This window comes from Centroberyx affinis, unplaced genomic scaffold, assembly GCF_046629955.1.
Source record: "Centroberyx affinis isolate AG114_WGS23_722 - 3 ecotype Tasmania unplaced genomic scaffold, CSIRO-AGI_Caff_v1 ptg000046l_1, whole genome shotgun sequence".
In the NCBI taxonomy this organism is placed as follows: Eukaryota; Metazoa; Chordata; class Actinopteri; order Beryciformes; family Berycidae; genus Centroberyx; species Centroberyx affinis.
Window position 1 is genome coordinate 873027 of NW_027278759.1, and position 14212 is coordinate 887238.

General features: G+C 40.2%; 1 protein-coding gene across 1 annotated transcript; it reads left to right on the forward strand.

Moving 5' to 3' along the window:
* Positions 1–234: 234 nt before the first annotated feature.
* LOC139643063 (tRNA-dihydrouridine(47) synthase [NAD(P)(+)]-like) lies at positions 235–9518 on the forward strand. The gene is made up of 16 exons (XM_071518214.1): positions 235–483; positions 971–1062; positions 1532–1802; positions 1898–2249; positions 2800–2879; positions 3508–3597; positions 3894–3935; positions 4207–4359; positions 4486–4602; positions 5239–5304; positions 5657–5767; positions 6485–6581; positions 7410–7485; positions 8419–8607; positions 9001–9129; positions 9239–9518. Exons 2-16 carry the CDS (start codon positions 986–988, stop codon positions 9309–9311), a joined length of 1923 nt encoding a protein of 640 aa, XP_071374315.1. The 5' UTR covers positions 235–483; positions 971–985; the 3' UTR covers positions 9312–9518.
* Positions 9519–14212: the final 4694 nt, after the last annotated feature.

Consider the following 14212-nt stretch of genomic DNA (forward strand, 5'->3'; position numbering starts at 1 on the left):
ACTTTATTTCTGTTCCCAATTACTTGTTCCAGACAGCACTCCTGTGCCTGGTTATCCTAACCTGGTGGAATTTTTGGTGAAATGTCCTGATTTAAATCTTATTTTTCCCGTGTTATAAAGTATAAACTGTAGGGACACGACAATTAAAACAAAGCGGAACCAATGTTTGGTGAACATTATACCACGGACCCTTCCACACAGTTACACAAGCATTTCCTCACGCCGTGGGATTTTTGCACGTTAAGGTGTTAGTCACAAGTGTATTGATACTCTACCGTATTGTTTTTCTTCTAACTTTTTACGAGGTCGTTTTAAAAGTGTTGAAGTCGATGCGTTAACGTTAGCTGCCCGGCGGTTTGCTACATAGCCTTGTAACGTTAGCTGTTAGCTTGTTTGCAAGAGGAGTTTCAGTTCCCCGGTCATGGGTAGTTTCACTCTCTGAAGTATGTCACTTGGATAACCTTAGCTACATTCAAATAACAGGTAATGACCTTGGTTAGCATGAATAGTTCAACTTAATCAGACAGTCTGGGCTGTATTGTTTACAGAACATGTCTAGTTATTTATCTTTCTGGACCACAGTTAAATCCCACAGGATGATCTTGTACAGTTCTTTTAGTAGGGTTTCTTCAACATATATCATTTTACCAAAGCTAGACGCCAATTATACTTTTCATCTGAATGCCTTTTTTCATATCTGTAAAAGTGTGAGAGCTTACTACTCAGACAGAGCATGTCACCTGTGTTTGTGTTTCCTCATTCATTCTTCATCTCTTAAATAAGTTTGACTCCTTCATGGATCGTTTTGCAGCAAGCTTACAGCTGTAGCAGAGACTTGTTCAAAAACACAGATCATGACGTTATGGGACTGGCTTGTAAAATATGCCTTGTGTTGAGGAAAATAGTGGCTTTCCTATTTAGCAACATAGTTCCATCTAAAATAACAGACTAATATATTGTTACCTTGCAGAAGGAGGACTGGAAGATGGAGAAAGTGTCACAAGGACCCGCTGATAAGAAGACAGATGGGGCTGCAAAGGGCACAGCTTCCATTAAAAATGAGTGAGTAGCTGTTATGCTGTTCTGGAAACCGTTTGAAAGTGTTGCAAATATGTTACATCTCTACATTTCTGTTACTTCAGTTGAGCGACAAATCAGGATGAACCGTCACTGTGTGAGAAGCAGTGTTAAGTTTTCCAGCTGAAGGTCCAATGGGGATAGTGCAACAAGAGCATCAGTGGCATTTTTGTTTCTCTCTTCCCAATTCCCAACATGAGACGCTGCCTGAACACACCTTAACACTTAACTGGCTCATGCTCCCTGGCTCTTTGGCTGGCCAAAGTCTGGCATCAGATGTTATTGTGGTATTGCAATGAAAATGGTCACCTTAACCAGTGTTAGACATACAGTTACAGAGTCATACCAGCTGCATATAAATTGCAACACATTAATTAAAACTCAGGTAGGCAGTGTTAGCTTAATGCACACTTGTATCTTTGATCAAGTAAAACATTCTTCTTATGCTTTACAGATTCCTAACATCCAAAGAAAAATTCCATGAGTTCCTAGACTCTGAATGCCAGGACCCTAAAGGAGGAAAGGCTGGTGATGATGAGACGCCTAAGGAGACAACAGAGACATCTGTGGAGGAACCTGAAGCAAAAAAGCTCAAACTGGAGCCTGAGGAAAAGAACAAGGCGTGGAAACCAGACGGCAAACGAGTGCGAGGGCAGAACAAGTCAAGGCCGCACATGAAACCTAACACCTATGACGACAAACGACTGTGTCCCTCAGTCAGTCAGGTATGGAGCCCAAACTAGTCGTTCAGCAGTGTGGCATATGTTTTGTTCCCTTTGTAAACTCATTGTATATTCTCCTGACCTTTTCACCCATTCAGGACAATAAGGAATGCCCCTATGGGGAAAAATGCAAATTTTACCACGACGTCGCAGAGTACATGGCCACCAAGCCCGCTGACGTGGGCGACAGCTGCTACCTCTACGACACATATGGGAAGTGTTACTACGGTCTGTGCTGCCGCTTCGCCAAGGCACACACTTCCCCCGACCTCAAGAACATGGTGAACGCAGATCTGGTTAAGGCCTACGAGGGCCGGACTCTGGTGAAGAACAACTTGAATAAAGACCTCCAGAACCGTCTGAGGAAGCGCTCAGTCCCCTTCAAGAAGTCGGCTGAGTACCTCAAAACTATCGGCAATAACAACGAGCAGAGAGAGCGGCAAGGAAACGGTAAGAAGACAAAATCCCCCTGCAGAAAGTTTCATCTCATCGACTCTGCTGCTGCCTTCTTAAGCACAAATCAGTCTTACCCATTTCTAAGGCTGATAATATGCCTGTGAAGTTGTTTGAAATTATGACCAACACAACTGCAGCAGTCAGAAGTGAATAGTAAGTGGCTCCATATTGCTTAGCCTCAGAGTTAATCAACTCCCTCTCAAGCTAGTGAGATCTTCTTTCATCTAATCAGCTCACCTAATTTTAGTAGGGCAATGTGCAATCCATGCTGTGTCATTTGAACAGATGCGCGTGTAGAATGACAAGCTGTATGGATCTGCACCATTGGTTAAGGGCTAAATAGTAATTGGCTATTGTTTCAGATTGAAATATGCTTCATGTTTAGTTTCCAAATATCCCTTTTGTTGCTTTTAATGATGAACACGAAACTCAGACTGCGGCATTTTCAGAGGCAATCTTATTTAATAGAGGTGTCATTGCTCAGAATTTGATGTTTGAATTGATTTGAATTTGATATTACAATCCAGTACTTTGACACACCCAGGGAATGCTTGTGCAGCTGAAATACCCAATCAGAGTCCTGCAGGAGAGGAGCTACATGCGTCCACTGCAGCAGAAACACAGGTACCGCATGCTGCTCATAACATAACCAAGTGCAGTCCCAAAATGTTCCCCTCTCTCTCTGTCTCTCTCTCTCTTGATATGGGTGAGAATGTAGCAGTAATGTTGCTTTACTTACTTAAATATACATAGATGGAATTACACAACTTGAGAGTTTTTCCACATTGTTGTGGCTAAATTTGACTTGCGTATGAGCACACATAAAAAATGAAAATTTTATAACTGGGGTGCCTGTTATTCTGCTACTGCCACCAAAATACACCATAAGGAAGCAAGCAGAGCAAATGCAATTTGAAAGTTGACCTACCTCCAGTATTGAAAGGTGGATACCACAACTGCATTAAATAATGAATAAATAGGTGGGAATGATGAATGAAATGGTCAACAAAATCTGGAATCACGCAACTGAGGTGTTTTAATGATCTGAAAAAGGCTTCTGTTTATCATTTTTATTGTTTTGATACTTGCATTTCTCAGCATTAAATAACATGGGAGTCAAAAGAGCACTTCCTATTTTCCCAGTCCACTTTTGGTTCTACCTTCAAAATGGCAACCAGCTGATGAAGGTCTATACAGTATATATTGCATGGTTGTAACCTTTGTGGTTGGTTTGCTTTTTGATAAACTGCAGGTCAGTCCAGAGAAACAGACTCCGGTGAAGACTGTTGGCCCACTGACTGATGCGGATGTCATCAAGTTGCGAACCTGTGAGAAGAAGCAGGTATATCTCACCCACCGCTCTTTCCATTAACATCCTCGCTAAGTTTCTAGTTTGGCTTAGATAAATGGCACAAGGACTAGTTGCATCAAATCCTGCTACTTGCTAAATACGTGTCCAAATTAACTCAAGCCAACCGTTTTGGATATCCAGTTTCTTATAATCAGCCAACTGGCAGATGGATAATGCTAAATTGTCTCAGGCAGGAATGTCTTGGGGAGATATTTTCTTGACTTAAATGATTGCATTTGTAGTGTATCTTTATGGGTAATGAGTACCTTTCTTTATCTGTTTTCAAGGTGGACTTTCACGACAAGCTCTACCTCGCTCCTCTAACCACAGTGAGTACCAGCAAACTGAAATGAGTACTGAAGTTATTTGTACATGTGTTACTAATGTTCTTATAAACACTTACAGTGCATCCTGCCAAAGAGCGGTTGGGTTCAGCTAATCAGATTCCCATTCACTCTAGATAAGAATTTATTTAGAGTTCAACTTAGAGTTCGAAAGCAGTAAGAATTTCTAAGAATAGGTTTCTGTTCAAAGCTGACCCATAAATGAGGTGTTGGGTTGAAATTCATTTCATTAAATGATTCCCTCGGTGTTCCTCAGTGTGGGAATCTGCCTTTCCGGCGTGTGTGCAAGCGCCTTGGGGCCGACATCACCTGTGGAGAGATGGCCATGTGCACTAACCTGCTGCAGGGACAGCAGTCTGAGTGGGCGCTCCTCAAGAGGCATGAAAGTGAAGATCTTTTTGGTGTTCAGGTAGGATCCTCATAGGGATTGTCTCAAACTATCTGAAACTCTTCATGGTTGTTAAATAATTAGCAAAGCACTGTGTTCACTTCACTGTTGTAAAAGTTGGGTTATAAATCTGAAATGTGTGTCCAGGTGGAAGGCTGTTTCCCTGACACAATGACCAGGTGTGCAGAGCTCATCAACAGCAACACTGACGTTGACTTTGTGGACATCAACTCTGGATGTCCCATTGACCTCGTCTACAAGAAGGTAAAACTCTGATTGCTTGCAACATAATGAGAGCTGTGTGGGTGCTGTTGTGTGTTTTACTCTAACCTTTATTTAACCAGGTAGTCCCACTGAGATTAAGAATCTTTTTCTGGGGTGACTTGGTCAGGAAAGCAGCATCAAGACTAACTAGGGATGTGGATTTCTACTTAGACCAATTAAATATGAATCTACATTCATACATACAGTAAAAAGTATCACTCATCAAGTACATGTGTGTTCAGTGTACAAAAGCTGAGAATAATTATCACAGTCTACAGAAAACTACATTGACTGATTTACACAAGTTTGAATGCATGAACACTTTGAAATTGTTGCTTTGAGCTATCGAGTAATTCCAGTGAATATTCCTACTTCACCGGGAGGAGGGTTAGTCACAGCAGAGTGTGAGATGGAGGGAGAAAGGAAGATGCAAAAGACAGAACCACTGAACGAGAAAATTTCATGATTTAAACTGTGGAGTCAGGTTTCCCTGGTCAAAAGACATCGATGTGACTTGTTAATAGGAAGAGGCAGTAAATGTTAAATATTCCCTTAGCTGATGATGGAGTTGATTTTGAATGGTCAGCTCTTGGTCAGTTTTCTGACAAATGGTCTTTGTTTTCTTTCCCTCTTCAGGGTGGAGGCTGCGGGCTGATGACGCGTACCAAGAAGTTTGAACAGATCGTCAGGGGAATGAACTATGTAAGTCTTCCCTTTTCTCACTTGGATAACTGTAGTTTTATCATGACTTTTAAAAAAGAATGACACCAGTCTGAATGTCTTATGGTGCTGAGAACACCAGTCACATACAGGTGAATTTTAGCTTTGGCTGTTTAGGAAGAATTATCACAAGTAATAATTCAAAACAAAGTGGCTTTATAGTGGTTTTATGTAATTTTCCTTGTCTTTACCATCAGTAAGTGTCTATATATTTAACAAGTGTTGAAACCAATGTTAAAAAGTTAAGTATAGTTCAGCAGTTTTTCATTGTCTCTTTGTGAAAGTTTTTACACCAAACTCAAAGCTGGATGAGAACAGGTTTTTCTGCCCTAAGGTCCTGGATGTCCCTTTGACAGTCAAGATCCGCACTGGTGTTCAGGAGAAATGCAACGTAGCACACAAACTCATCCCAGAGATGAAGAAATGGGGCGTGTCCATGATCACAGTAAGTCTCTCAGGAGTAGAAGACCAAAGAACTTGTGTTTGAGTTTGAATTGATGTAAAAGGAGAGATGAGTTCTAGTAATCTGAGAGATATCTATCTACTTTGTATCTGAAAGATCTAATCACACAGATCAAAACACAGTCATGGCTCCTGCAAGTCTGGAAAAGTATGGAAGTCAGATTTGATCATTTCCAGGCACAAAACGTCTGGAAAACTATAGAGGATTGTTGTCAATCCCAATACTCATGACTATTTTTATGTAGCTGAAAGACCCACTATCATCGCACATACTGTGATATTTGTTGTTTTGAACATTATCTTAAGTTGCAGAGTGGAGCGCAAATCACATTAAACACTGACTAAAATCTTCACATCCTCTGAAGAACTACGTTCTGGGAAAAGAGTGAAATTTTTAAATGGAAAATGTGAAGGAACCTGGACTTTGCTCTGTTTAGCTAAAATGATTTGTACCCATCTTACAGTTTGCAAGGTTCTCATAATTATATCCACACTTTTGTCATCTTAATTTTCTTTTTTTGTTCCTATGTTTCTTTAGTAAGATATTTTTCTAAGCACCTTGTTTTTTTATATCACCCACACAATCTGTATTTTCTCTGCTCTTTCTGTGTTTTTTCATTTTTATGTCTGCAAATAAACCAGATTATAGAGGCAGCTCTACAGTGTGATGTCTGACACTGACACTGTTGTTTTCTTACAGTTGCATGGCCGATCCAGGGAGCAGCGCTACACTAAGATAGCTGACTGGGATTATATCAACACCTGTTCCCAGCTGGCTAGCCCCATCCCACTTTTTGGTATGTGGATGTGTAAAGATTGTAATTGTGTAGGGTGTGGAGGAGGGCAAAGGCTTCCCAAGGAGGCAAAACAAAAAAACTAGAACTAGAAAATCAACCACTTCTAATGCAAAAAGAACACTATTTATTCAACTTTGCAATCACAAACATGAAAATTTGTACATAGGCAGTGGAACGGTAAATATGGCTTTACAACATAGATACACTATAAACAACACATTTCACTGCTGCCTGAGGAATAGTGCTACTGCTTACACTCAAAATGTTTTGCCAAAAGTGTCCATGTATTGTAAAGCCACATATACTATTCCACTGAGTATTTACTATACCATATAATTTTCATCTTTGTGACCGTTGGCTTGAATAGGGTTCTTATTGCAGTAGAAGTGATTTCCCCTCTTTTTATTCTTGCTGATGCTTAAATTAACCATCATCCATTGTTACTGGTACTGTGTGTGAAATGCACAAAGACCTCAACTCAGCAGCAGCTGCTGTGTACATGTTCAAGTGTAAGCCTAAGGGTGCACTGTCAGTTCAGTGTCTGTGAGTAGAGGTCTGAACATTATTTATAGTGGATGTGGATGGGGTCTGGAACGCCAGAATCGATTGTTGAGCTTTCTGGGGGTAACATGGGACAAATTCAAGGAAATGTCTTTATTGGAGGGTGCCTACTTGATAACACCAATGACATGCCCGGTCTCACCCACCTCCCTTTCCTTTATCAATCTGAGCAAGGTTTCTACTTTGGCACTCACTCAGAAAAACATATGTGATATTTACTTCAGATCCTGTGTGTTGGTAAATGAGGTGCTTTTCTGATTGTCCCAGGGAATGGAGACATTTTGTCCTATGAGGATGCCATGAAGGCTAGAGAGACCGGAGTTTCTGGTATCATGATTGCAAGGTTGGTGTCTATCTCTTAAGTGATTTTGTTTGACTTATGTTTTTTTTGCAGACAAAATAACTGACAAACCTAATGACAAAATGAATATCAAGTACCTAATGAGGAGGAGGGCCACTCTTTTCCTTCAGGACAGCGTCAGTTGTCCTTATAATGCTGTCATACAAATCCTGAACTGTGTGTAGTGGATATTGGACTATTCTTCAAGAAAGAAAGCTTCTAGTTCTTTGGCAGGTGGAAATCTACACTGCACTTCGCAGTGAGCTTTGACTTTCCTCTTTGCCAATGCAGTTTGTCTGTGTTTTATATTATCATGATTTTCAAGACCTTTCCCCTTGCCACATTAAATAATTTAGCAGTTTTTCCCACGTCAATAATTCTGTCCGTTTAACGACAGATCAGTGTAGCTGCGGCTAGTGGAATTCAACACATCCACCGTGGGCCTGTGCAGGATCTGTACTTGTTATGACTCATGCGTCTTAAACTTGGGCACGCCGATTTAGCCTCTTGGAACTAGGCAATTCCCTCATGTTGCTTTGAAAACTTGCATATAAAAGTGGTTATTCTCAGACTCCTGTTAATCCTGACATACTGCTAATTGGCGTTCAACTTCATATGACTCGGCTGTATAGATGCCTTTGTAAATGTGATTTAGTTGTTTCAAAGTCCTTTTTCATTTGATGTTTCTGTTATTTTGTCCACCTCCTGTACATTCACCGTGACCTTTAGTTTTATAATGCAGTGTGTCATCAGCAGTATGATTCTTGTATTTTTTACACAGATTTTGATAATAAATCTACATATCATGTTAGCCACGTTAACAAACCCAGTAATTTATATCATGAACTTGTAAAATTCACCAAAAATTGCAGGGAAATTAAATTCAGGTTTGCATGTCTGTCTTTTATTGTGGTTGCACTGCTTGGTCCTCTCTAGAGGAGCTCTCATCAAGCCCTGGATCTTCACTGAAATAAAGGAGAGGAGGGACTGGGACATCTCGTCCAGTGAGCGACTGGACATCCTCAGGGATTTCACCAACTATGGCCTGGAGCACTGGGGCTCGGACACCCGAGGCCTGGAGAAGACCCGCAACTTCCTGCTGGAGTGGCTCTCCTTCATGTGCAGGTCAGTTACAAACAACAATCATGCACTGCAAAATGTTGTATTTCTTGTAGCACTGAGCCTGTGATCGCTTTATGCCAAATGTACGAGACAAGTTTGTGTTTCACTCTGAAGTTTTATTTTGTCACGTCCTGTGGGCGGAGAAGTGTCCATAGTTATACCCAACACCAGAATTTAATTTGGACAAACACGGTGAAGCTACAGTCTCAATTAGGGGGGATGGGAGCATTAATTTAGGCTGATAAGACTGGTGCCTTTTTAAATAAAAAGATCCTTCGTAGTGTATCTTTAACCTCTGAACGTAAACTACTTAATCGGGTTAGGAAATCTAATGGTGGATTGGAGAGAAATCTAACACTCTCTCTCTGTCTCTCTCTCTCCCTCTCTCTCTCTCAGATATATCCCAGTAGGCCTGTTGGAACGAGTGCCTCAGAAGATCAATGAGCGCCCTCCGTACTACATGGGCAGGAACTATCTGGAGTCACTGATGGCCAGTCAACACGTCGGGGACTGGGTCAAGATTAGGTGAGGAGCAGACCGTTAAAATACAACTAATGTTGGGTGCTAAAAAGAAAACTGCATGTATGTTATGATAATAACTTTTTATTGTGCTTTACTGTTTTCCTCTTTCCAGTGAAATGCTGCTCGGACCTGTTCCCAAGAATTTCAACTTTTTGCCCAAACATAAAGCCAATGCCTACAAGTGACATTCTCTTTCACTGACCAGTAAAACTACATTTAAGTTTTTTGTTCTTTTTTTTTGTTGAATCTGGACAATAAGATTTAAATGTGGATAAAGAAAACATATGACATTGTGAGTGATAAAGGCTATTGAATAGGCTATTCTTTGAGTTATACTGCAGTAGTAGTATACATGGATGTATGTATACTTGAAATATATGCAATAAAGTCTTTTACCACACTGAGATTTTTCCAAGTTTTTTTCTTTTCTTTTTTTTTAACTGGTTAAAGGTTAAGGCAGTTTTACATTAAGGGGTAGAGTAATTATTTAAAATTACTGTTAAATTATTGAGCAACTGCATAACTGACATCTAAGAAATAACCAGCGATAGTTTATGAAATATCTCCAGATTTTGTTTACTATTGACCATTAATGTTTGTCTTGGAAGGGAAAGGAGAGCTAATCAAGATGATAGTAACATTTTAAATTGAATTACTTTTTCAGCTGATAAATAAATACAGATGTGTGCACCCACCCTTTCCTTGTTTTGTTGACCTATAAAATAATTACTCTTTAATAATTAATTCCATTTTACTAATTGCGTTTTTTGTCTTAGATTGCCGCAAAGTGCTCTGTCCTATCCAAGTGAGACAGAAATGTTTATGTATGAGCAATGAGCATAATATTAAAAAAAAGTAAAATCATCTTTTGCCAGTAGTTACATGATGAATGGAGGACATCAGCATTACCTTATCCCCCAATCCCCATGAAATATGTGAGGTTTTTGTGTCTAAACAGTGAGGTCTAAACTGTGTGGTTTTTGCGTCTAATGTTACATGGACAAATGGGAAAGTTATGGTGGGGTCTTACAGTTGCAAAAAGGAAGGAGTGAGCGGACTGGTTTTGCTCAACTCTTGGTATTGCAGGGCTTTGTAATGGTATGAGTGGGGGTCACTGTTTTTCAAATGTTGCCAGAATTTGATTGCCCTTTTTGTATTTGATCGATAATGGATATTGGCCTAATTCTGCCCTGCATGCATTGTTTGTTGTTTTCCTCTGGACATGTAGTTTAAGTTTAAGTTTATTTCATTTATATAGCACTTTAAAAAGCAAACACAGGTTTTGCACCAAAGTGCTTCACAAAGACAGACATATACATATGTATACACATACAAGCATAAAGGCAAATGTGCATAACAGATGTGAAAATAAGGCAAGATAAAAATAAGACAAGTTAAGCACAATTAAAAGCCAAAGAATAAAAGTGGGTCTTAAGGTGTTTCTTAAAAGCATCAACAGACTCAGCCTGTCTAATGGCCTCCGGCAGGCTATTCCAGAGCCGGGGAGCCGCAACAGAAAAAGCCCTGTCCCCAGCCTTTTTTTTCCACGAACGGGGCACAGCCAACATGCCGCGGTGGGAGGATCTGAGAGGTCTGGTGGTGCTGTAAGGGGTGAGAAGTTCTGAGATATATGTAGGAGTGAGACTATGGAGAGATTTGTAGACAATTAGAAGGATTTTGTTGTTTATCCTGAAATGAACGGGGAGCCAGTGTAAGGATGTAAGGATAGGGGTGATGTGATCTTGTTTCTTGGACCTTGTTAATAACTGGGCAGCAGCGTTTTGAACTAGTTGTAAACAGGAAATGGTAGCCTGAGATGCCTAGGTAAAGGGAGATACAGTAGTCTAGCCTGGATGATATTGTGCGTGAATGACTCTTTCTAAATCTGAGGGTGATAGGAAATGCCTGATTTTGGAGATGGTTCTGAGTTGAAAGAAACTGGACCTGACGACGGAGTTTACTTGCCTGTTAAAACTTAAATCACCATCGAATATAACACCAAGGTTCTTGGCATGTGGTCTGATGTAGACGGAAAGGTGATTGAGGTTCTGGGCAGTAGCAGTGGTATGATGTGGGGGGCCCGAAGAGTAGGATCTCTGTCTTGTCCTCATTTAACTGAAGGAAATTTTGATTTAGCCAGTGTTTTATATCTTGGAGACAGTTTTGTATCGGGTGACATCGGCCTGATTTTGGGAATTTAGGGGGAGATAAATCTGAGTATCATCTGCATAGCAGTGAAAAGAGATGTTATGAGTTTGGATGATTCTTCCCAATGGGAGCATGTACAGACAGAAAAGAAGTGGACCTAAGACTGAACCCTGCGGAACCCCACATGAAATATCTGCTGTTTTGGAGGATGAGTTGCCAATGGAGACAGTGAAACGTCTGTTTGAAATGTAGGAGTGGAACCAATCAAGGGCGGACCCAGAAATGCCAACCCAGCGTCTCAAGCGATCAAGAAGAATCATGTGGTCGACGGTATCGAAAGCTGCACTGAGATCTAGAAGAATTAAAATAGAGCATTTTCCGGCATCCGCAGCACAGAGGAGGTCATTTGTCACTCTTAGGAGAGCTGTCTCTGTGCTGTGGTGTTCACGGAACCCTGACTAAAATTTTTTTAAAATATTGTTGTGGTTTAAGAAGGACAGAATCTGATTAAAAACAACCTTTTCTAAAACCTTATATAAAAAAGAAAGCTTAGAAATTGGCCTGAAATTATTTGGAATAGCCACGTCAAGACCGGGCTTCTTAAGGAGTGGCTGAACTATGGCATGCTTAAAACAGGACGGAACTGTACCTGTGGCTAGTGAACTGTTAAAAATTGTCAGTTTGGTAGGACCAACTGCTTCAAAAGACTGTTTTAGGAGCTTTGTTGGAATTATATCAAGCTGACAGCTAGTGGGCTTCATGCCTGCAATTATACGTCCAAGCAGGGGTAAAGAGACTGGGTGGAAATTACTGAAAACAGGAGGGTCCTCAGTAGCCAGTGAGAGATCTTTGATAGGGTGTGAAATATTTGACCTAATATTGTCAATTTTGTTAAGGAAGAAATCTTTAAACTGCTCACAGCTGATCGGGGAGGAGTTTGTGGTGGAGCAAGCAGAGGGCTAACTACAGAGTTTATAGTGCTAAACAGGATCCTGGAGTTATGACTGCTCTTGGTGATGATATCTGAGAGGTATTTTGCTTTTGCATCTTTCACAGAGGACTGATACTTGATTAGAAGCTCCTTATGTATTTCATAGGAGACATGCAGTTTGTCTTTTATCCACTTGCGCTCAGCTTTCCGGCAGTCCCTTCTAATAGAGCATGTGGATTCATTTAGCCAGGGGTCTGTGTTGGTCTTCCTAGCTCTAGCTTTAAGAGGGGCAATAGAGTCTAGGATAGACAGACAGGACTTGTGGAAGAGGTCTATTAATTCATCCGTGTTTAAATAGGTGGAAGAGGATTCAATAATAGGGACTGCGGAATCGGCACTATAGGCACTGGAAAACAGGTTGGGTGTAGTAGAGTTGATTATACGGGAGCGAGTTTGGGCAGACAGTTTTGGTATGGATGGAGGAAGCTCAGTGTCGAATAAAATAACCCTGTGGTCTGACACACAGATGTCACGTATAACAAAATTACTGAGCGAGAGGCCAAAGGACAGGACTAGATCCAGAGTATAATTTTTTACATGTTGGGCAGGTCACAGATTGCACTAAGTTAAAAGAATCAGTAAGATGCAAAAAATCAGTAGCCAATGTATTAGAAGGACAGCAAACATGAATATTAAAATCACCTAAAATTAAAAGCCTGTCATATCTTGACATGACAACAGACAGGAGCTCAGAAAATTCACTAAGAAAGGCTTTGTTCTGATTTGGTGGTCTATAGACTATGACACACAATACAGGTAATTTACCATTTAGCACAAAACCTAGGAATTCAAAAGTAGAGAAAGCACCAAAGGAAGCAGGGGAGCAAGTTAAAATATTCCTGTAGATTACAGCAACACCACCACCACGGCCAGAAAGCCTGGGCTGATGGAGAAATGCATAATCAGGAGGTGTGGCTTCTATTAATGGTATAGTATCTGTATTTAGCCAAGTTTCGGTGACAAAGAACAAATCCAGCTTATTGGAGGAAATAATGTCTTGGCATATAAATGATTTATTTGATAAGGACCTCACATTCAGTAGGGCAACTCTGGTTGGGGTTTGAAGAGGTAACCTGATTGATTGATTGTTTAATGATGATGAGATTTTCAGAGATGACACCTCTGTCAGCTGTATCATAGGTCCGAAATGTGGGTGTAACTGTCTTAGCGACATGTTTCCTTGAGATGTTTATTTTATGTTTGTCATAAATTCATGATTGAGTTCATACAGTCATTAACAATGATTAAAAATGTATTATAAATATGATGTTAAAAGGGTAACATTGATAAAAAATGTGTCTAAAATATACCACCTTAAAATAATGTTTGGTTAAAAATGTAGTGCGCTTTATGTAAGGTTTATTTAATGTAGAGTGTAACGGGTCACATGACCAGAGTTTAGTTAAGGGCAAGACCATGGCATTATGGGTCAGAACCAACATGACTGCAGAGAAAAGACATACGGCCCAACTAACCCTATTCTGCACGTGGTCCAAGAGGCGCACACGGTAATAGTCTTTCATTTGTTTTATATTTGTGTATAGTGTTTGTTGATGTGCCTTTACATGGACAGTGTGATATGTTTTCAGTAATTTTATTTGATATCAGCACACTTCTGTTGTGCTAACGTGTTTGGGCCTGTATATCAATGGACACTAACTTGAGAGACTTTAAAATGACAGATGTATATTTTGAACCTTTTATATCTTTTATTTTCTTGTAGTTTTCACGGTGTCTGCTGACAAAAGAGAGAGAGAGATAAAATAAAACTTCAGAAGACATCTGTATGATGCGTGGCCATTATTTCATTGGACCAGTGTAGCTACAGTGGGTCTAATTATATTTGAATATTGTCTATGATTAATAGTGTTGTAGTCGAGACCACCTAAACCGAGACCGAGTCAAGACCAAGACCAGAGTGTATCAAGTCCGAGTCAAGACCAAGAC